The sequence below is a fragment of the Panthera uncia genome (genome assembly GCF_023721935.1).
Source record: "Panthera uncia isolate 11264 chromosome B2 unlocalized genomic scaffold, Puncia_PCG_1.0 HiC_scaffold_24, whole genome shotgun sequence".
NCBI classification, from domain to species: domain Eukaryota; kingdom Metazoa; phylum Chordata; class Mammalia; order Carnivora; family Felidae; genus Panthera; species Panthera uncia.
In genome coordinates, this window is record NW_026057580.1 from 6520788 (window position 1) to 6543056 (window position 22269).

At 41.8% G+C, this 22269-nt stretch overlaps 2 protein-coding genes across 10 annotated transcripts in view; one reads left to right on the forward strand and one right to left on the reverse strand.

Moving 5' to 3' along the window:
- The window catches only part of MAPK14 (mitogen-activated protein kinase 14), a 75644-nt gene extending 64095 nt beyond the window's left edge, over positions 1-11549 (reverse strand). For all 7 annotated transcript variants that reach the window (XR_007462531.1, XR_007462532.1, XM_049652765.1 and 4 more), the window contains exon 1: positions 11091-11549. Coding sequence is in view for 5 of the 7 variants with exons in the window: in XM_049652765.1 (XP_049508722.1) it covers positions 11091-11206 (116 nt within the window). In the remaining 2 variants the exon portion in view is untranslated. The remainder of the gene's footprint in view (positions 1-11090) is intronic.
- A 124-nt stretch (positions 11550-11673) lies between these two features.
- Positions 11674-22269, forward strand: part of SLC26A8 (solute carrier family 26 member 8) — an 84329-nt gene continuing 73733 nt past the window's right edge. The window contains exon 1 of one of the 3 annotated variants that reach the window (XM_049652749.1): positions 11674-11991. The gene's annotated coding sequence lies outside the window, so the exon portion shown is untranslated. Of the gene's footprint in view, positions 11992-13984; positions 14108-22269 lie in introns of those variants that run through there. The other 2 variants (XM_049652751.1, XM_049652750.1) reach the window with 2 other exon arrangements.

Sequence of the window (22269 nt, forward strand, 5' to 3'; positions counted from 1 at the left end):
ATGGCTGCCTTACATGGCTTTGGCAGGCCTCAGTTCTTCGCAATGCGGGCTTCTCTTCGGGACTGCTTGGGTGTCTTCTCAGCATAGCTGCTGGCTGTCCCTGAAGTGGTGGTTCTCAACCGAAGGCAGTTTTCCCCCAGGGGATATTGGATAATGGCTGAGTCATTTTTGCCTATTACACTTGAGGGGGGGTCAGTGTTGAGGGGGCTGGGGAGGGGGGTGCTATTGGCATCTCTGTATGGGTAGAGGCCAGGGATACTGCTAAACATCCCTCACAGCAAAGAGTTATCTGGCCCAAAATGTCAATAGTGCTGAAGTTGAAAAACTGCTCTAGGGAAACTCATTTCAGAGAAACATTCAGAGAAAAGAGCAAGATGGGGGCCACATATCTTTTATGACCTACCCTTAGAAATCACACTCCATCATTACTACACATTCCATATATTAGAACAGTGAGTCAGTAAGTCCAAACTTCACTGAGGGTGAAGATTATGAGCTCCACCTCTGTAAAGGAGAAGCATCAAATAATTTATGGTCATATTTTTAAATCACTAAACAGAGTGACTTGATTTTTTTAAACAAAATATTGGAATTTTCGAGATATCTCAGTTACTTTTGGGAATATTGTATTACTTAAGAATCTTTTTACTCCCTAAGAAAAATCACTGGAATTCCATTTAACAAAGCTACTTTTCATCCTAGTGAATGGTCTCTTCGGGATTTTGATGCTCTAATCTCAAATTTTTCTATTAAGCATAAACGTATGCGGTGTGATACAGAGAAAAGTAAACTAGTAGTCAAAAGATCTGAGTTCTAGTTTTGGTTCTGGCACTTCCTAGCAGGTGATCTCAGACAAAGTTTCTACAAGCCTGTTCCCAAATCAATAAAATGGGGGTATCACCAGCTCTCTTTATCTCACAATGCTGTTTTGAGGTTCAAATAAGATTATGTGACTACTTTACGAACTATAAAAGATAGTTTTAAATGTTTTAAGTTGAGGGGTGCCTGGGTGGCTCAGTCAGTTGAGCGTCCAACTTCGGCTCAGGTCATGATCTCACAGCTCGTGAGTTCAAGCCCCACGTCGGGCTCTGTGCTGACAGCTCAGAGCCTGGAGCCTGTTTCAGATTCTGTGTCTCCCTCTCTCTCTGTCCCTAACCCACCTGCATTCTGTCTCTCTCTCTCAAAAATAAATAAACATTAAAAAAAATTTTAATGTTTTAAGTTGAAATAACATGCTATTATAAAATAGTTTCACAATCAGCTTCCAGCATGGGGTTTAACACATAGTAGATTCTCAATATGTATTTTTAGATCTCTTATTCTCAAATCTGAGGTTGCGTAAACCTCTGAGATAACAGTAAAATAGAGAAATTAAAATATAATTGAGGGACCAAATCCTTGATCATTTGTTGTCATGATATGGATAACTAAAATATAGTTTCCTCAAGTTAAAATATAAATTATTCAGCAATTAGATAGGATCTAAGACTACAATCAGCAACATAATGTAGCCAATATTTTAGACACTGAACTAAAACAAAAAACAAAAAAAATCCCTTTATTATTTGTTTCTCCTTCCCATGAAGGAGAGCAGAAGCTATAGGTGATCTGTGTATCCTCCAGTACCTGGAACATAATGCAAGATTAATAAATACATAACAAAACAGGTAGTTCCTGACCTCAAGAAACTGAGAAATCTAGCTGGGGAGTCAGAATAAATACTCACATAAACAAATCACTGAAGACTTTTAAAAGCAATACATTTGCTTCTTCCAATCCATTCTACACACTCCAGTCAGTATCAATTTTAAAACACTTTTCTCTCGATACTTTACAACTCAAGAAACTTTAACAGCCCTCCATGGCCTAGAAAAATGCAACTGCCTTAGCCCTACTCCAGACCTAGTTCTTCATTTCTGGGTGTAGGACCCAAGTGCCTACAAATGATTCGGAAGTATAACCAGAATCTACAAAAGCTCCACAAATGATTCTGAAGTACAACCGGAATGAGAATCACAACTGGGTTCACCGTACCTGAGATATTTTTGCTGTCAAGCTAGTCCATCTCATAGCTAATTCTCTTAGTTATGTTTTCTCCTGTTACCTTAAAACATTCCCTTTCCTCCTCTCCAAATACTACCCATCTTTCAAAATAATCTTCAAATGCTTTTTCTTCCATGAAACCACTCAAACTACAAAAGCCCACAACGCACCCATACCTCTAGACACATCAATACCTTTTTTATATACACAGTTCACTTATATTTTATGTCTACTTCTTTTAACATTGATGGACATTTAACACTAATGGATGACCAACAGATTTTCTTCACTACAGTAAATCTAAAGCATAAACGAATACATATACACACACATTTCTAACTCTCAAAATCATGCTGCCTTAATATTAGTTACAGAAACCTTCAGGTACTTGACTCATTATATGATTGCAGTTTTCATGAGCACTGTCATTTATCAGTGCCAATGAAAGCTTCCTTCAAACATCACCTCCATATCTCTTAGGATGAACCATATAAGCTTATAACATCAATCTATTCGTAGGGTAGTTAGTGCCACATTTGAGATCATCCTCAAGCAATGTGTAGAAAAATTATCAAGGGAAAGCATGAAACATTACATTTCAATGGACTTGAAATCCAAAGGGTTAGATATTTCTGAGATAAGGTTTGGAAATACAAATATGGACATACAAGTGTATGAGCAAGGCTACTGTTAAGATTGTATCAGATGATGAATTCAAAAAGAATATGCACAGAAAGTATAGTTTTTCTGTCTTTTTGGAGGTGGAAGGTTCAAGTTATCCTATCTAGTTTTTCCTCAGGGTTAATCAATCCAAATATGTAGGGTTATATAAGTAGGTCTCAACAAAGGGTGATTTGTCCCCAGGGGACATATGGCAACGTCTAGAGACATTTTTCGTTGTCACAACTGGAGGTTGCTACTGGCATCTAACAAGTAGGGTACAGGGATGCTGCTAAACATCCTACAATGCCTAAGAGCCTCCCACCAACAAAAAAAATTATCTCACCCAAAATGTCAATAGGTTATATTATATTTGGAAATGTAAACACAGCTTGATAGATGTTCATAAAACTGTCTGTTTTCTTAATTTGCTATTTTCCTCCCTTTGGTTCCCTTTAGCATCGATATCATTTAACTTATTGAGATTGCTAACCTCAAAGGAGATCATTCAAAGCATAAAGAAGGCACTTAGGATGCTAAACTAGGATAGAAAATGAAGTAAGACAAACGTATAATGTCAAGAAAACTATTAGAAGTTTATCAATATAAGATGTCAACATCAATATTTCACTTCGACTTAGTACTAAAATCATTAGGAAGCCTAATTTTATTACACCAAATGAGGAAGATAACTAAGATTTTCCGAGCATTTGGTAGCCTGGAGCAGAAAACGTAAATAGAAACTATTATGCAAAAGTCTAAGTTCAAGAGGCTCAAGTTAGCTAAAGCCCTACATGGATATGACAGAAGAGGGGGGTAAAAAAAAAAAAAGAAAGAAATAGCTCTTGGGGATATTAAGAATAAAGCATTTATTTCTGGGGATAAAGTTCTTTTTACCACAGGAATGAGGAAATACAAAAAAGAAGAATTCGATATTACACTTGCATAACCCAGACACTTCAGGCTGAATGTCACAGGACAGACTAAGGGCATGATTAAGGGCACCATCCCAAGTGGAAGTACAGGACTGGGTTAAGAATCTAAAGGACCTCTACCCTCACAGTCCCTTGCTTCCCCTAAAACACAGCCTCCCTGAGCCCTAGGCAGATCAAAAGAAGAAGTTCTGACCTATTGTGGGCACGTGCTGATGTCATCACTTTCTAGATGTGAATCATCAGATGAAAAGGCTTCTCTGACACAGATATCCAATACATATCCTTACATAAAGTTGCCTTAGATATAAAAAGTGACCAGTATATCACTAGAGTCAAGAGAGACACAAAAGAATCTAAAAGAAAATTTCAAGGGAAGCAGTAGAAACCTAAAGGTAGATATGAGATGGCAACTTAAGTGAAAGGATGCAGAATAGAACAGCTACTGAGGACATCCAAAGCAATCTCTGAGGAACCAATGTAAACGTGTCCCTTTTAGACTGGTATGTTCAAAAGCAGGCACCCTTCCTGCTTTTTCAGTTGTTTTTTTTTTTTTTTTATCTTTATAAACACAACACCAAACACAGCTTTGAACTCTCCCAATATAATTATTAAAAACAAAAAAAAACAAGGGGGACTGGTTATATTTTTTTGCCTTTTTTTTTTTTTTTTGTGGCATGGTTGTGTGTTGTGTGATGCCTACACTCTGGACCATAAGCCTGCAAAAGCAACCAATGCATACTTGTGGGCAGACTGACAGTAAAACACACATACTCACATACCTTCCTTCATGTCACAGGCACAGTGACAATACCACCAAGGCCTAGAGGTTTTGAGGAAAACAAGGAAATCTGTAACAACATCATTCAAAGTAACAGGAGCCAACGTGTTCAGGGTCTAAAGTTACTCAGACAGCAGCTAGACAAAATAAACATTTGTTCTATTACCTTTTTGTTATGTTGCCATGGGAATCTGTGTTTAGGAACACTTATTTTCCGCAACTAGATGATAGAGCAGTAAAAGGGGGATAGCTCCCGTGAAAGAGGAGAGAAGCCTGTATCTATAAAGGCAAGGAAGACAATAAATCCTATGGGGTTTTGTAAGGTCACATACATGCAGGATCTTTCAATCTATTCAAATTAATCGATCTATTTCAATTTATTCAAGTTAACAGAGACAGCTTTGGAGCCTCACAGCTAAAACATTAGTAACAGGTAACAGTCATCGGGGGAAGGTGGAGGAATGTAAAGCAGATGCAGAGCCAAATAAAACAAAAAATAAATGAGATCTGCAGTGCTGAAGGCAGGTAAAAATGTCTTTTAAAATATGACCCAATAGTATGAAAAAACCTAGAAGCCCAAAGAAGTTAGAAAACATTCAACCTGCCAGCAGGCTAATCTTCTTTTGTCAGCAGAAGTCTAGAGCTAATCTCTTTGCTCCCTTCCTTTTGGCAACAGAAACCTGAAAAAGTGAAATAAGCCCATGTTATTTAAAGAGCTGGACTGGAATACCCTGAATTTCTAGGGCCCAACAAAAGTACTGGCTCCAGTACTCAGAGCCTTCTGGAATGACAGTTGTGCGCATGGGTTGGGGCAATGCACCAACTCATCGGACTCCCCCATTCTACCCTGAAGTATTATTAGCACCTCTAATGGGTGCTAACAGTTCTTACAAAAGTTCTTATAAGGCCAAGTAAGGTCCTTCGTGATCCCTGTGCATCTGCAGCCCCTCCACCCTCTTCTACTACTATTTGGCCCCTGGTTCATTCAGTGCTAGCCAGACTGGTCTCCTAGCTATTCTGGAGAAAGAGGCCTTTGCCTCAGAGCCTTTGCAACTCCTGATCCTTCAGCCTGGAATGTTCTTCCCTCCACACCCAAGTCCAACCAGTGTTCTAGATCACTTCCTGCAGGTCTTTGCTCAACTGTCGCTTCATCATCCAGGCCCATCCTGGCTATCCTGCTTAAAAGTGCAACACAGCCATCCCAGTAATTCCTCTCCTTACCTTGCTTCATTTCCCCCACAGCACCAACCATCTGACATACTAAAAATTTTTTTTAATTTATTATCTACTTCTACTTTCATCCCTCTTAGAATATAATTTCTTATGGGCAAAAATTTTTGTCTGATTGTTCATACTCCATTTCCAACACCTGAAGAACGACCCATACATAGTAGACGCTCAGGGTATCAGTATAACACACAGTCCTATCCTCAAGGAACCCATCTTTCTTTCCCTTTGCTTTCACAATCCTTACAATACTCCAAAGTTCAGATAATGGCACTAAAATCTATCCATTTGTCCATAGTCAAAACTTAGGGGTAATCCTAGACTCCTCTCTTCTATACTCTTTCTCCCCCACCTTCCACCTAGGAGCCAACAACTCAGAATCCAGGACCCATTTGTCAAAAGTGCAGAATTTACAGACCATCATTTTCCTCATTCTTAAAAATAAATTCTTAACAGGTTGAAATGCTGGAAAACCAGCTAATTTTATAAATCTTTAACACACATGCACTTTAATTTATGAAAATCCCTGAAAGCTTTATTTACAAAAAAATTTTTCAAGTTTAAATAGTTCTCTTTTTGTTTTTGTTTTTTGTTTCTCTTGTCCTGAAAAAACATGTGCGTGACTTCTAACTACATGGTAACCATGAGAGGAAATCCCTAAGTTCCAGGTCAGGGAAACTCACTTTACAATGAGGTTTTTATTGAGCATTACAGTAATGATACCTCTTAGATAGGAACAAATCAATACAAAATTTCACAGTAAAAAGCAAAAATCTAATGTATTTTCAAAAGCCTGGATAAGCAACTATTTCTATAGTTATATAACACAAATATGTACAGATAGTCCCAACTTTACAAAATGCACATTGAAGAATTCCAAACCAACAGGATTCATAAATTCAGGAAATAACTATTTGCACTAATAATTACTTGGGGGAAAAAATGTAATCTGGGCAATGAGTTCATTTTTGGTCTATCAATTCTGAGGAAGAGGGGTAACTTTAATAAGTTAGGTCACTACCCCTCAGATTACCTAGGCAATGATGGTGGTGGGATTGGAGCTGTACAGTCACAGCTCTATTGCAAGTGACTCAGCAACCCTTCTTCACAAAAGAAGAGGGAAGGACAAACAGCACAAGAGATGTCATCACACAACCTCAGCAGCTTACATGTAGAGGAAAGATGACTTCTAAAGTGTCGAAACCCTAGAACCAAATCCAAGGTACCACTGGCAAGCAAGCCATTTCCTTCAACGGATGAATCTCGTTCTTCACCTATATAACTAGGTTAATAACACCTGCCTTCAGAGAGCAGGTGAAGACTGAACGATAATGCTCTGAGTGAAAATACTTTATAGTGTAAAATCCCATACAAATGTCAATTTATACTAAAGTGAGAGTGATCTAGCCCAGTGAATTTTTCCACCTTTGGATCCTAAGCCTCAGGGGCTCAATGCCATGTGCACTGTTGCCCATGAAAGGCCAAAGTCAACACACAGATCACCTCTGAAGCTGAGCTAGAGGGAAATCAAAAACAGAGCACTCTTCAGTATCAAGAAATTAAACTGGCAGAACTGAAAAGCCAGAGATTCAGAATACTCTTATTTAAAAATGGGAGCCAGCAGAAAAGCATCAGTTAAAAAAAAAAAAAAAAAAAAAAAAAAAGAATTCAATAAATAAAATATGACTTTATAACAAACTTGAATTCTTTCTTAAAAGTCTTTATATATAAATAATATAAATATTTGCCACTATCTTTAAATATTTATTGGTTGGTACTGGTAACATGCAGCCAATCACCTTGCTTTTGGTTACAAACAAAAGCAAACGGGAAGAAAGATCAGCATGGGCCTATTATCACCACTAGAAAAATAAAGGGCATGCCCCCCTTACTGATCAGGAGTCAAGAAAGTCATCTTTGCATAGTCAACAATGATGTATATTCATTTATTTGTGCCCTGGCTCATCCTAAAAGGAAAAAAAAGAAGATTAAAAATGGTGAATGGCTAGTAACACTAAAACTTAGCTTTGTTTATTTTTATTATATTTATGTATATACAATTTGTTCCACAAAGCATTCAGGAAGCTGGATTTGATATCTTAGTAAATTTTGCCATCCTCTTACTAAAAATCTTGTATGTGCTTTATATACTGATGATAAATATAAACCACATATCAAAATGCCTAGAACATAGTAAGCAATCCATAAAATGTAGTTATTATTCGCATTAGGCTATAAGCTCTCCAAGGGAATGGATTACCTCGTTCTGTCTTGTTCAGGGCTCTATCTCAAGAAACCTAGCCCGTTACCTAATCCGTAGTTGGTATTCAATATTGTTGAATAAACAACTGAATATGACTTAAGAGTAATTCTCAACTCTCGCCTATTTTATGGCTGCCAGTGTTCCACCTCCTCTAATCAACAGCAAAGGTCTGGAAAAACCATACCCAGAGGAAAGGCATTTAAGTTCCTGTTTATATTTCCTTAAACTCACCACAAAGAGTCCCCCCTTCTGTCTCCAAACCAGAAAATCAATGCTTCGCAACAATGTATTCTTAAACGATTTTGCTTCATTTCCCCTCACTGACAATGCACAAAGTTCCTTAAAACTTCAAGACTTGGTTTAGTTCCCTTTACCCCCTAAAAAGGAAAGGCATATTTATAAAACCTTATCAACTCTCAATTTCTAGTCTGATTCCTTGATCTTTGATTCATAGTTGGTTATCATACAGGCTGCTACTTGCTTTTTTACTATATACTTAGTACAAATTAAAATAATGAAAATAGGCTTAATATAAGAAAACTTTTTAACTTATACATCAAAGCGTATCACACTTCAGAGCAATCAAATTAGGAAACTGACACATATTTTAGTGAGGCTGCATTCCTTGAAACACTTTCAGAGATTCTTTTTTGGAACAGACCTCAGATCCAGTTCTACGAGTCACACAAGAAATTCTGTCATTACTTTACAGTTACAACTCCTATTTGACCTAAAACTGTATCATCAACTTGAATGCCTAATCTTTTTCACCAGACGTGAGTACAAACTTCTCTTATTTGGATTCAGTTTGATTTTGTTATTCCCTAAAGTCAAATCTGCTCCCAAAGGATGAAGGTAGCAAAAAATAACACAGGCTCCAGAAAGGATACTAAAAGAAATTAAAAAAAAAAAAAAAAAAAAAAAAGTTTTCTGCAACACCCGAAAAACTGCTAATTGAAAGAAAACCTTCATGTAACTCTGAATGAGAGAACACTTACTTGTAAATCCAAATTTTGATATTTTCAATCCAAAATCAGTTACATTTATTTACAGTCAATTGTCACATAGTATCAGATGTATATTCCTCCACCAATATACCATAGGTTACACTTCCAATCCCTTGGGGAAATACTACTAAAAAACAATGAACAAGCTCTGCCTCCCTGTAAAAACACTTAAGAAACTTAACAGTGGAGGTCTCTGAGGAAAGGAATAGCATGGTTGGGGAACAAGAAAGGAAATGAGGCTTTTCACTAAATATTCTTTTATACAATGTGAATGTATTACCTATTTTTAAAAATCTGTTTAACAAAGTACTTCAAAGTGTCAGAAACTGCAGGCTTCTGTAAGCCAGAAAGCATAGTACTAAAGAAATGTAAAGGTCATTTTAATGACACTTTACTGTAAATCTGGATCTCTAGTTCCAGTGCAAAGCTGTTCATACCAACAACAGGAAAACTGCAAGCAGTTCTTTTGAAGTTCACTAAACTCCCCATAGTTAAGATATTCTGCTTTACCATTCCATTAAAGTTTAAGCATCATTGGAAACAAAAACTTGGTACTACAAAAATTAACGTGTCAATTCAAGAATGAAAAATAGAGGTAAAATAATCAGCTATTAAAGGAGCCACAATCCAAATACATCTTTGAAAATGAGCAAACAAATAACACACACACATATATGTGTATATGTAGTAAAATGTTGCAAATTCCCTTAAAATGTAAACTGTCGCACTATAAAAATGGGGAAAGATGTCAAGGTGGTACCATCAGCAACTTAACTCAAGCAGCTTGAACTAGAAAATGCAATATGATCTGTTGCTTGACACAGTTGCACAATCTCAATTACCCAGAAGATTCTACCAAACAGGAAATTCATAATGTGACTTTAAGAAACACAGGAATTACAAAGATTAACACGTCCAAAAGCCTGGAGTTTGTTCCAAAACAAAAAAATAATTTTATAAAGGCCCTTTTCAAATGATGCATGCGCATGAATACATGAATTACTCTCAGATCAGCAGCTCTCAAGACACAGTAAATCTAAACTACAGTGTATAAAACCTAAGTTAGTGAAACATTTCGGATCCAGAAGTTTTATATCAATTTCATTTAAAACACACAATGTGAATGAAAGCTGAGATGTGTCTCTTCCTTCCTCTGGGTTACATTCCATATCCTTATGAAAACCATGGTGTACCTCACGCTACAAATGGAGACAAGTTCCCTGCAAACTCTCTAAGGGACTTTGAAAACACAGTTATTCGCAAGATGTCTTGCAATTAAAAAAACAACATTTACAATACCTCCCAGCATTGTCAACAACTTTTTGACCTCGAGCGCGTCCAACGGGTCTGAATCTCACTTGCTCCAAAGGAGAAAACTGTTTTGTCAAACAATACCTAAATGAGCAGCGGTATGTGACTAATCAGTGAGGCCGCCAGTTTCTCAAGCTGCAGTATTCTTGCAGGCACTACCACCCACCCCCACTCTGCGAAAAGGAAATACGCTTTCAGCCGAATCGGAAACACACCACTCAAACTGGCACTGGGCTCGCCGAGATAAAGTCGGTATTTCGGGCTCTATGGGTCGCTGCTGATTCAAGTGCGAATTCAAAAAGAATGCTTCTCAAAAGGAGATTTCGAAAGAGGTTTGCAAAAGAAGCCGGGACAGAACGCCCTTCGTCGTCAGTTTTGTTCAGACGACCGCGCTCTCCCGGTCGAGCTTTGCCCTTCTGCTTCTCCCCGCAGCTCCCAGGGCTTGTCGTCTGCTTAGAGGGCACGCTCGGCGCCCAAAGCGGGAGCACCTCCGGAGAGGGTCTTTCTGCTCCATGCGGGCAGGGAGACCCCCGAAGAGACACCTTCGCCTCCAGGCCAGCCCCCGGAACAGAACCCCACCCCCCACCCCCAGCCGACAGGCGCAGGGTGCGAGCCAGGGCCGAGCTCCGGCACCACCGCCCGCCGAAGACCTGCATCTTGCACACAACTGACCGCCTACCTGGGGGTGCAGAGTGAGGGGTGCAAGGGGTACAGGGAGTGCAGGACAAGGGTCGAAGGGCAGCGATGCCCTCCCCCAAGGAAAATTCCTGCCGCTTGGTGCATCGCTGAGCTGTGGGGGCAGGCCTGGCTCTGGGGCATTGAGGGCCACCCAGCCCCACCGCAGCCCCAGGCCGGGTGACACTCACCACACGGAGCCATAGGCACCGGAGCCCACCGGGGACAGGTTCTGGTAACGCTCCGGCACCTCCCAGATTGTCTTGTTCAGCTCCTGCCGGTAGAACGTGGGCCTCTCCTGAGACATCTTCCAGCGGCGGCCGCGGGGCTAGGAGGTGGCCCTAAGGGGCCCCGCCTGCGCCCGCACCGGCTCCCCGGCCCTCGTCGCCCGCCTGGCCGGGCGGGGGACCCGGCGCTGGCAGGCGGCGCAGGTGCGGCAGACGCGACCCCGCCGAGTCCCGCGCCCGCGCGGCCCCTGTCAGCCGCAGCTGCTGGAAGCGCCTCAGCGACGGGGAGCGAGCCCGGCTGAGGGCAAGGGCACGCTCCGGGGCTCGAGGCTGCGACCACCACGCTCCCCCTGCACCCTCTCCCCCACCGGGCCGACTCTAGACTGCGCCGCGGGAGTACCGCTCCAGCTGCAGCGCCCGCTGAGGTTCCAGTGGTCGCGGTTCCAGAGCCAGCGAACAGGAGCCTCTGGCCGTAATCTCGCGAGAACAGCTCCCGGGACTCTCAGCGAGTCGAGATTTTACCCAATATGGAACCCGCCCACGGGAGGGGGTTGACGACGGGAGAGGATGGGAGGAGTACTTCTCGCGAGAAAAGAGCAACAGCTGGCTACCAGAGGCAGGAACTCTCAGGGACTGTTCTTAAGGGCGCGAAGGCGGACCCGGGAAGGAGGGATAAGTGGGCAACACATGCCGCGTGCGCCCCACCGTGGTCACCGGGGCGAATGCCTGGCTCGGTGCTGGAGAGCGACAGTGACTAATAGGGTGTCGGCAAAAGAACCGAAAGATCTTTGAACTGCGGGTAGTCACCAACAGCCGAGCATCTGCTCAGTGGAACTCTTAATTTCCAAGAAATACATTTAAAAAGGTAGGTTCTGGCCAGAAAGCCGTTGTATTCCAACCGTTCAAGGACATATGGCTTATTTTTCGGAATTATGACGAAAACTGTCCCCAAAGCAAATATTAGCCCTGCATGAAGGCTGAGGTTTTTCCACTCTCTTAGTGGTTCTTAAACTTTTATGTGCAGAAGAATCATTTCGGGTGCTTAAAAATGCAGAGTCCCAGGACGCACAGGGAGTCTAAGAGTATAGGGTCTGTGAAGGCGCCAAGAATGCGCATCTTTACAATATGCCCCAGGCAGTTCTGATTCAGGAAAAGTCTCCGGTATCTCCCTTTGAGAAGGATTTCTGAAATCATTACTCTGAGGATTTGAAACCGAGCCCTGCTCTGAAGAGCTTCCAGCGAAGATGATTTTAAGCATTTGATTCACTCCTCTCAGATTAAGGAGTAACAAGGCAGAGATTACACTGTTTTACGGAAGTGTCGCATTAGGCAAGTCAATTGACCTTTCTTGACCCTAGTTCCAGTTTCTGCAAAAAAAAAAAAAAAAAAAAAAAAAATTCCTGCCTTACATTCCCACCTAACGGGGTCATTTGTAAAGCTGAACAAGATAATAAAGTGTAAACGGGCAAGGTATTATAACCCCATACCTACCCCCCACTGTTACCATCCTATTCCTTTGTTAAAGTTTGTTCCAATCTCTCTTAGAAATAACTAGATCCAATCCAGGACACTTCTCAACACTTCCCATGATTATTCTCTTTGGTGTTATGCTTCCCTTGGAGTGCTCAGATTTTGCTTATGCTTGTCACAGCATCTAGCACAGTGCCTAGAACATAATAGGTACCTCATAAATATTTATTGAACAAATTATGAATAATGAGCATGATCTCCCTTAGGAGGTGGTGCAGGATCCTTAGTTCTCCTCAAAGAAAACAAAAACAAAAACCAGAGTCGTGGATGATTTGTGGAAAGCCTTTCTTTGGGGGGATTCAGTGTGGTTTAGCCTGGATTCTCTTGCCTAGGAGGACATGCTGCTTGAAAATGTCCCAGGACAACCTGCAGGTTAGGGAGCTTTCCAAGAAAGAATGAAGGCTGAAGGAGGAAATGAGAGCAAAAATGTCACTGAAAAAAAAAAATGGCAAGTGGGAGTGGAAAATCAAGGAGATGAATGGACAATGGAATCCTACGGAATTCATATAATTATCCAACAAATGGGGATGGTGAGGTGAGAGTGACTGAAAGGGTAAAGATTCAGGAGGCAATCCATTCACTCACTCCTTCAACAAATCTGTACTGAATGCCTCCTAGGTGCGGGGCACTTCCGATTAATGGGGATCCGCAAACATGCTGCCTACATGGAGTTTACAGTAACAGCAGGGCAATCATCCAATCGTTCAACACAAATTTATTGAGCACTTACTGCATCTACCACATTGTTTAGGCACGGATAATACAGCAGTTAATGAACGAGATGAAATTCCCCGCCCTTATGGGGGTGACAGTTTACAAAAAGGAATAGGTCCAGTGAATGATGCGTTACACACTAACACAGTAATCGAGTCAAGTCTAAAACTGCAAAGGGGCCAAGCAGGAATACAAGGCATAGTTAGAGACAGTGACAGGGACTGAGTAAACTTCAGAAGGTTAAAGGGCAGGGAGCAGAGCAAGAGACCTGGGCTGGAGAGTGTCCTTCCGTGGGAGGAGCCAGGCTAATGATGGCAGAGAGCTAGGGTTGGAGACCTGGGTGACCTTATAGCCTCAGTTTTCCTTGTGTGTCTTCCGACCTGACAAGGTCGTCGCGTGATTTAAGTGAATTACTGTGTGCGGCGTGCCGGGCACGAGGGCTGGCATCAAGAGGGCCCCCAATCAAGAGCAGTCAAACCCCAAAGCAAGTGGAGGCCTGGGTGGCACAGATTAAAGGGCTTCCCTGGCCCCAGGAGCCCCCGCTCGGGGCTCCGCACCGTAGCTGCCCTTGCTCTCCTTCCTCGCCCCCCTCTCTGGTGCCCCGCCCGCCAGAACGCCCTCGGGTTCGGCCGCAACGGCTCGGGAACGGCCGGCGTCCGCGTCTACAGCGCCGCCAGCCAGGCCGCAGCTGCGTGGGACCTCAGCGTCCGCCCCCGCGTCCCCGCAGGGAGACCCAGGTGGAGCCGTGGCAGAGAGCCGCCCGGGGCCGGGGGCTGCAGGGTGGAGGCGGGCGCGGGCGTCCGGGTGCGGGGCACCAGCCCCGGTTGCCCTCCGAAGTCCCGGGGCGGGGGCTGCGTCAGTGGCCGGCAGGGCCCGGCGCGTCGCGGGCGCTCAGTGTTTGTGGCATGAATGAACGACGGTATCCCTGAGAGCTTATCTCTCAGAGGTATCTTCTCTGCTTGATGAAAGGCCGCCGAACCGCAAGGACAGGGGGCGATGCATGCGATTCGCAATCGGAGCCTTTCAAACTCTTTGGTCCGAGTTGCCAGAAGCCCCAGAGCTGAGCTGCAGCCTGATCCTCTCGCTACCACCGTCTGTCTCCTCCTGCGGCCCCACTGCCCAGGCGCGCCTTCTTCTTTCAGACCTCACCGCCCTGTTCATTTTATTCTTTCGGACCGCGCCCCCACTCCCACCTGCCATGGCTCCCTTCTCTTTCTCTCAACTCCTATTGATGTATCAGTGCCCCCCTGTGAAGCCTTCTCCAACATCCTCACCCTGACAATGAGTTTCTCTCCAACACACCCCACTGGTCGCATCGAAGGTAGTTGTGTATGCTTTTGATGGCTGTCGACCCAGTCCTCAAGGCTCTTCATCCGCAGCCACCAGACAGCATAACTGAAGGATACTAAAAGCAGTGCATCCCGCTTGTGCCTTTGCTATATCCCAAATACATTCCCTATAAAAATGGAGGTAGTAACGGGCAAAGGGCTGTTGTTTCTGATGAAATTACAAATGCTTATTTGAAATTTTGGAAGTGGATATTACCTTACCATGATTATAGACAATATAGGAAAGATGACAGTACGAGGCAAAAGATATTCTTGCAACTAAACTAAGGTTCAGGATTTCACATCTATCAATCAGGTTAATAGTCAGAAATTTGGGTTGCATTTAAGTTTTTTATTATTGGCCTTTAAAATACTTTCAACATATTATGTAAATGAATCAACAGATGGTTGATAGACAGGGGTAGTTTGGGGAATGCAGGGGCTAGGTCAAATGTGCCTTTTTTATTTTTTAATGTTTATTTATTTTTTGAGACACAGAGAGAGTGCAAGCGGGCAGGAGCAGAGAGAGGGGCAGAGCATCCAAAGCAGACTCTGTACTGACAGCAGCTAGCCCCATGTGGGACCCAAACTTGTGAACTGTGAGATCATAACCTGAGCGAAAGTCGGACATTCAACCAACTGAACCACTCAGGTATCCCAAAAGTGCCTGTTTTTAAAAAAACATTTTTAAAAATGTTTATTTGTTTTTGAAGGGGGGGGAGAGAGAGACAGAGACAGAGACAGCATGAGCGGGGGAGGGGCAGTGAGAGAGGGAGACACAGAACTTGAAGCAGGCTCCAGGCTCTGAGCGGTCAGCCCAGAGCCCGATGTGGGGCTTGAATTCATGAACTGTGAAATCATGACCTGAGCCAAAGTGGGATGCTTGATCGACTGAGCCACCCAGATGCCCCCTTTTTAACATTTTTTTTTTTTTTTGCTTATTTATTTTTGAAGGAGAGAGAGACAGTAAAAGTGCCTGTTTTTAACAATGCCCCCAAATTGAGCATGGGAAGACTAACCAAATAAATGATAAATAAATAATTGGCTATACTTACAGCAGTCCTCACACTTTATTGTGTAGCAGAATCACCTGGAGGTTTCTTAAACCAACTGCTGGCCCATCCGCAGAGTTTCTGATTAATTAGGTCTTGCTAGGTGGGACCTGAGAATTTGCATTTCTAACATGTTCCCAGATTATGCTGATGCTATTTGTGTGGGCACCAAGTGTGGGCTACACAGATGAAAATAATTTGTTGGTAGTGAAGCCAGATGCCCAGAATCACGTTTGTAGAAAAAGAAAATGAAACCCTAGGAACTTCAGACCCATAGTCCACCCACCTAAATATTTTGTCTGATGTCAAGAAGCATCAGGGAATTGTTTTCTAAGCAGACACTTAGCTTCAAGATTATGGGTGGAACTTAGCATGTTATTGATCACACCATGTGCAAAGACCCATCACATTGATGCCCTCAGGAGTCAGCAACAGAGACCCCCTCTTGTGTTGTGTCTCAGCTGAAAGGTCATTCCCATCAGTGTACTTTGATAACTTTTTTCTGAAATGTACCACCTTCTCCACACCAAACTGCATCTGCCACTTGTAAATAGGAGCTTCTTATCATCAGAAGTGTCCTGCTAATGCATGAAAATCAACCAATAGGGTTCCTATGAAATCAAGAAAGACATAATGGAGCTGCACAAAGTCTAGAGATGACTGAAAAAAAAAAAAAAACCAATAAGGAATCATGTGTTTTATCTTTATCATGTGATGAGTTCTTTAAAGACAGCTTTCCTCCTGTCCCTCCTAACCAGCCTCGCTGTGGTCCCTCCCATGAGTGATGACTTTATTACTTTCCCCCTAAGCTACAGTAATAATAGTGGTCTCCAACTGGACTTTCTGCCTCATCCTCTTTCATTTCCAGCACTGTCCAATAGAACTTTCTGTGGTGATGGAAATGTTTTATACCCACACTATTCATATTCAGTATGGTAGCCTCTGCCCCATGGGGCTGCTGAGCACTTGAACTGTAGCTAGTGCAACTGAAAAACTAAAGCTTTCATTTCATTTTATTTTAATTAAGTTAAATTTAAATAGCCACAGGTAGCCAGTGGCTACCATGCTGGATAGTATAGCTCTAGACCACCACTGACACTTTGTCTTGCCAAAAAGCACTTCTCTGTGCATATTACTAGTCCTGCTCAAACACTTTCTTTTTTGTCATGATAAGTGTACTCTTTGATCCCTATCACCAGTTTCACACATCCCCACGACCCCCTCCCCTCTAGTAACCATCAGTTTTTTCTCTACAGTTAAAAATCTGTTTCTTGGTTTCTCTCTCTCTCTCTTTTTCCTTTGCTCATTTGTTTCCTAACTTCCACATATGAGTGAGATCATATGTCTTTCTCTGACTGACTTATTTGGCTTAGCATTATACTCTAGCTCCATCCATGTTGTTGCAAATAGCAAGATTTAATTATTTTTCATGGCTGAATATATATATATATATATATATATATATACACACACCACATATATATTTCATGGCTGCATACACACACACACACACACACACACACACACACACACACACCACATCTTCATTCATTCATTCACCTATTGATGGATACTTGGGCTGCTTCAGTAGTTTGACTATTGCAAATAATGCTGCAATAAACAGAGGGGTGCATATATCCCTTTGAATTAGTGTTTTTGTATTTTGGGGAAATGCCCAGTAATGCAATAGTGGTTCTATTTTTAATGTTTTAAGGAACCTCCATACTGTTTCCATAGTGGCTGCACCAGTTTGCATTCCCACCAACATCCCTTTTTCTCCACATCCTTGCCAGCATTTGCTATTTCTTATGTTTTTGATTTTGGCCATTCTGACAGGTATGAGTGATATTTCATTGTGTTTTGGTTTGCATTTCCCTGATATTAAGTGATGACAAAGATCTTTTCATGTGTCTGTTGGTCATCTGGATATTTTCTTTGGAGAAATGTCTGTTCATGTTTTCTGACCATTTTTAATTGTATTACTTATCTTTGGGGTATTGAGTTGTATCCCTTCTTTATATATTTCAGATACTAATCTTTTTTCAGATATGTGATTTGCAACTATCTTCTCCCATTCCGTAGGTTGCCTTTTAGTTTTGTTGATTGTTTCCTTCACTGTCCAGAAACTTTATTTTGATGTAGTCCCAATAATTGTTTTTGCTTTTATTTCCTTTGCCTCAGGAGGCATAGCTAGAAAAATGTTGCTACAGTCAATGTCAGAGAAATTACTGCCTGTGTTCTCTTCAAGGATTTTTATAGCTTCAAGTCTTGCATTTAGGTCTTTAATTCATTTTGAGGGTTTTTAAAAAAAAATGTTTATTTATTTATTTTGAGGGAAAGAGAGAGTGAGAGAGCATGTGTGTGAGTGGGAGGGGCAGAGAGAGAAAGAGAGAGACAATCCCAAGCAGCCTCTGCGCTGTAAGCACAGAGCCCTATGTGGGACTCCATCACACGAACTGTGAGATCATGACCTGAATTGAAATCAAGAGTCAGATGCTTAACCGAGAGCCACCCAGGCACCCCTTGAGTTTATTTTTGTGTATGGTGTAAGAAAGCGTCCAGTTTCATTCTTTTGCATGTTGCTGTCCAGTTTTCCTGACACCATTTGTGGAAAAGACTTTTTCTCACTGTGTATTTATTTCTCCTTTGTCAAAGATTAATTGACCATATAATTGGGGGTTTATTTCTGGGTTTTCTATTCTAGTGTATTGACCTTTGTGTCTGTTTTTGTGCCAGTACCATACAGTTTTAATTACTATCACTTTGTAATATAACTTGAAGCCTGGAATTGTTATACCTCTGGTTTTGTTTTTCTTATTCAAGATTGCTTTGTCTATTTGGTGTCTTTTGTGGTTCCATACAAATATTAAGATTGTTCTAATTCTGGGAAAAATGCTGTTTCAAATACTAAGTAGCTAAAAAATCCAGGTTCAACCCAGCATTTTAGGCCCTCCAGGAATAGGCCTCAACCTACCTTTTTGGGCTTGACACTGACTTTACTCCATCTACTAAATTACTTGCTTTATATTATCTCTGTAATTTTATCTTATTTTCTTCCTGAAATACCTGATTCTTCTCCCTGCCCCCAGTTTAGACAGTGCAGAGCTCAAATCATATCCCCCCTCCCCCAGGAGGCCTTTCTCATCCCCCTAGGTTGGAATTATTAACCCCACTCTGTAGGTCACATGGTATTTGGATGTAGCATTTTTTGGAGCCAGAAAGATGGAGTTCAGGTTCTGGCTCTGCTATTTGACTCTGAGAAACTCAAACTAAACTCATCAGTAAAATGGGTACAATCAGTATCAGGAAAATACTACCTCTCTTGAGAGGATGTGTGTGAAGAACCTGCCAAATAGCAGGGCAGCAATAAATGTTAATGCCTGTCTTTCCCACTTCTAAACTCTTACAGCACTATATTTTGGGATTTTTATTCTACTAAACTACAGAGTCTTTGTTCTTTTGTATCCCCAGAGCACCTAGCATTCAGCAAATGTTTGTGGGATACTAAATTAATTGACCACAGATGAATAGTAGGTGAATTCTTAGGTCACAAATGAAGGCCAAGAGGGACACCTGGGTGGCTCAGTTGGTTAAGTGTCAGACTTCAGCTCAGGTCATGATCTCATGGTTCGGGAGTTCAAGCCCTGCATCAGGCTCCATGCTGACAGCCTAGAGCCTGCTTCAGATTCTGTGTCTCCCTCTCACTCTCTGCCCCTCCCCTGCTTGTGCTCGCTCTCTCTCTCTCTCTCTCTCAAAAATAAATGAACATTAAAAAGATGTTTTAAATAAAGGAAGGCCAAGAGTACATATGGTAGAAATTTATAAAATTGTGAAAATAAAAGCAGACAGACCTATCCAAACTTAGTCTGGTAGATGGGGGCTACCTCTCAAAATATCAGTGATGTAGATTGAAGACAATAAAATGAAATCTTACTTTCTGTAAGTGAACTAGTGGGATACAATACCTCCAAAGGGTGTGACAACAGAAAATGTATATACTTTAGCGTGGAAAGAGAGAGAAATTCTTGGGGGAAAAAGCTCTTGGTGCAAAGGTCACACCCTGATGGTCCATTGGCTGATTTCTGGCCTGCAGAGGTGTTTTGTTCAATGGGATATGTAAAGTGATGGACAACACTTCCAAGTCAGAAGACCTCAGATAAAAATCTGAGATAAAAAATTATGGCTTCTCTTGAAAAAGATCCAATCTGTGGGTACCTGGATGACTCAGTCGGTTAAGCATCTGACTTCGGTTCAGGTCATGATCTCACAGTTCCTGAGTTCCAGCCCCGAGTTGGGCTCTGTGCTGACAGCCTGGAGCCTGCTTCAGATTCGGTGTCTCCCTCTCTCTGCCCCTCCCTCTGCTCAGTCTCTCTCTCCTTCAAAAATAAATAAACATAAAAAAGTTTTTTTAGGGGCGCCTGGGTGGCTCAGTCGGTTACGCAGCCGACTTTGGCTCAGGTCATGATCTCACAGTTCGTGAGTTCGAGCCCCGCGTCGGGCTCTGTGCTGACAGCTCAGAGCCTGGAGCCTGTTTCAGATTCTGTGTCTCCCTCTCTCTGACCCTCCCCCATTCATGCTCTGTCTCTCTCTGTCTCAAAAATAAATAAATGTTAAAAAAAATTTAAAAAAATTTTTTTTAAATAAAGAAAGGAAGAAAAAGATCTGATCTGGTCATGCTGGGCCCCACGTGACCCATGCCAGCTGGAAATGAGTAGCCTTTGGTGCCTCTGTCAGCTCCAGTGTCCCCCCACCCCACCCCCCACCCAGTACCTCGATGGGCATATATTGCCTGCTTCATGCCAACCCCACCTTAGTGCCATTTTCAGGAACAAAATGCTGGATTCAAGACCCTGGACCCAACCCAGGATAGCAGTTTTTATCATCTCATTATACTCAGCAGGTTACTGGGCTCTCGCATTTGCCAGGAACAGATACATTCCAGTAAAGGAAGCTTGTTGTAAGATTACATAGGAAGGGGCGCCTGGGTGGCTCAGCTGGTTAAGTGTCTGACTTCATCTCAGGTCATGACCTCACAGTTTGTAGCTTCGAGCCCTGCACTGGTCTCTCTACTGTCAGCAAAGAGCCTGCTTCAGATCCTCTGTCCCCACCCCTTCGTCCCCTCCCCCATTCACACTTTTTTTTTCTCTCTTTCTCAAAACTAAACATTAAAAAAAATATTACATGGGAAAAGTAAGGAAGACTGGATGAATATTCCTACAGGTGGGGGAAAGAAAGGGAAAAATATTGCTTGTTTTAACGTACAGTTCTGTTTCTTTCTGTAAAAGACACAAATTACTAATTCTCTCTTGTTTTTTAATTTTTAATTTTTTTAAAATTTACATCCAAACTAGTTAGCATCTAGCGCAACAATGATTTCAGGAGTAGATTCCTTAGTGCCCCTTACCCATTTAGCCCATCCCCCCTGCCACAACCCCTCCAGTAACCCTCTGTTTGTTCTCCATATTTAAGAATCTATTATGTTTTGTCCCCCTCCCTGTTTTTATATTATTTTTGTTTCCCTTCCCCTATGTTATCTGTTTTGTCTCTTAAAGTCTTCATATGAGTGAATTAATGTGGTTTGTGTCTTTCTCTGACTAATTTCACTTAGCATAATACCCTCCAGTTCCATCCACGTAGTTGCAAATGGAAAGATTTCATTCTTTTTGATTGCCGAATAATACTCCATTGTATATATATACCACATTTTCTTTTTCCATTCATCCATTGATGGACATTTGGGCTCTTTCCATGCTTGGGCTATTGCTGATAGTGCTGCTATAAACATGGGGGTGCATGTGTCCCTTCGAAACAGCACACCTGTATCCTGTGGATAAATGCCTAGGAGTGCAATTGCCGGGTCGTAGGGTAGTTCTATTTTTAGTTTTTTGAGGAACCTCCATACTGTTTTCCAGAGTGGCTACACCAGCTTGCATTCCTACAAATTACTAATTCTCTTAAGTGATACATTGTAAAATACCTCTTCCATCCTCTTTTATATTCCCCAACCACATTCTCACTTTATTGAATTGTGATCTTTAATTCACAGGACTGGCTATACAACACACAACTGCTACCCAGTGCTTTGAAAGTAAAAATACAATATTGGACTATGGCCCAATCAGTTCACTTTTCAAAAATCTCGGTTTTATCACCTATAAAATGGGGATAACAGCAATATTGGGATTGTTGTGGAAATTACATGAAATAACTCGTGAAAAAAATTGAGTGCAATGCTTGGTATATAGTAAGTGCTCTATAAATATTGGTGATGATGATGATGGTGATAAATGAGCATTCTGAAGGAAAACAACGTTGCCGACACATTAAACTTGTTTTCAGCTTCACCTATAAAAGAACTACTTGGGTAATCTACATATTTGGAGTATTTTATAGCTATGTGATATGTGTGTGTGTGTGTGTGTGTGTGTATACACACTTTTCCATATTTATGTGGGAAGCAATTTAGAGTTTATGCTTTTTTTATTATTCAAAAACATAGATGATCAAGAATGACTGGGG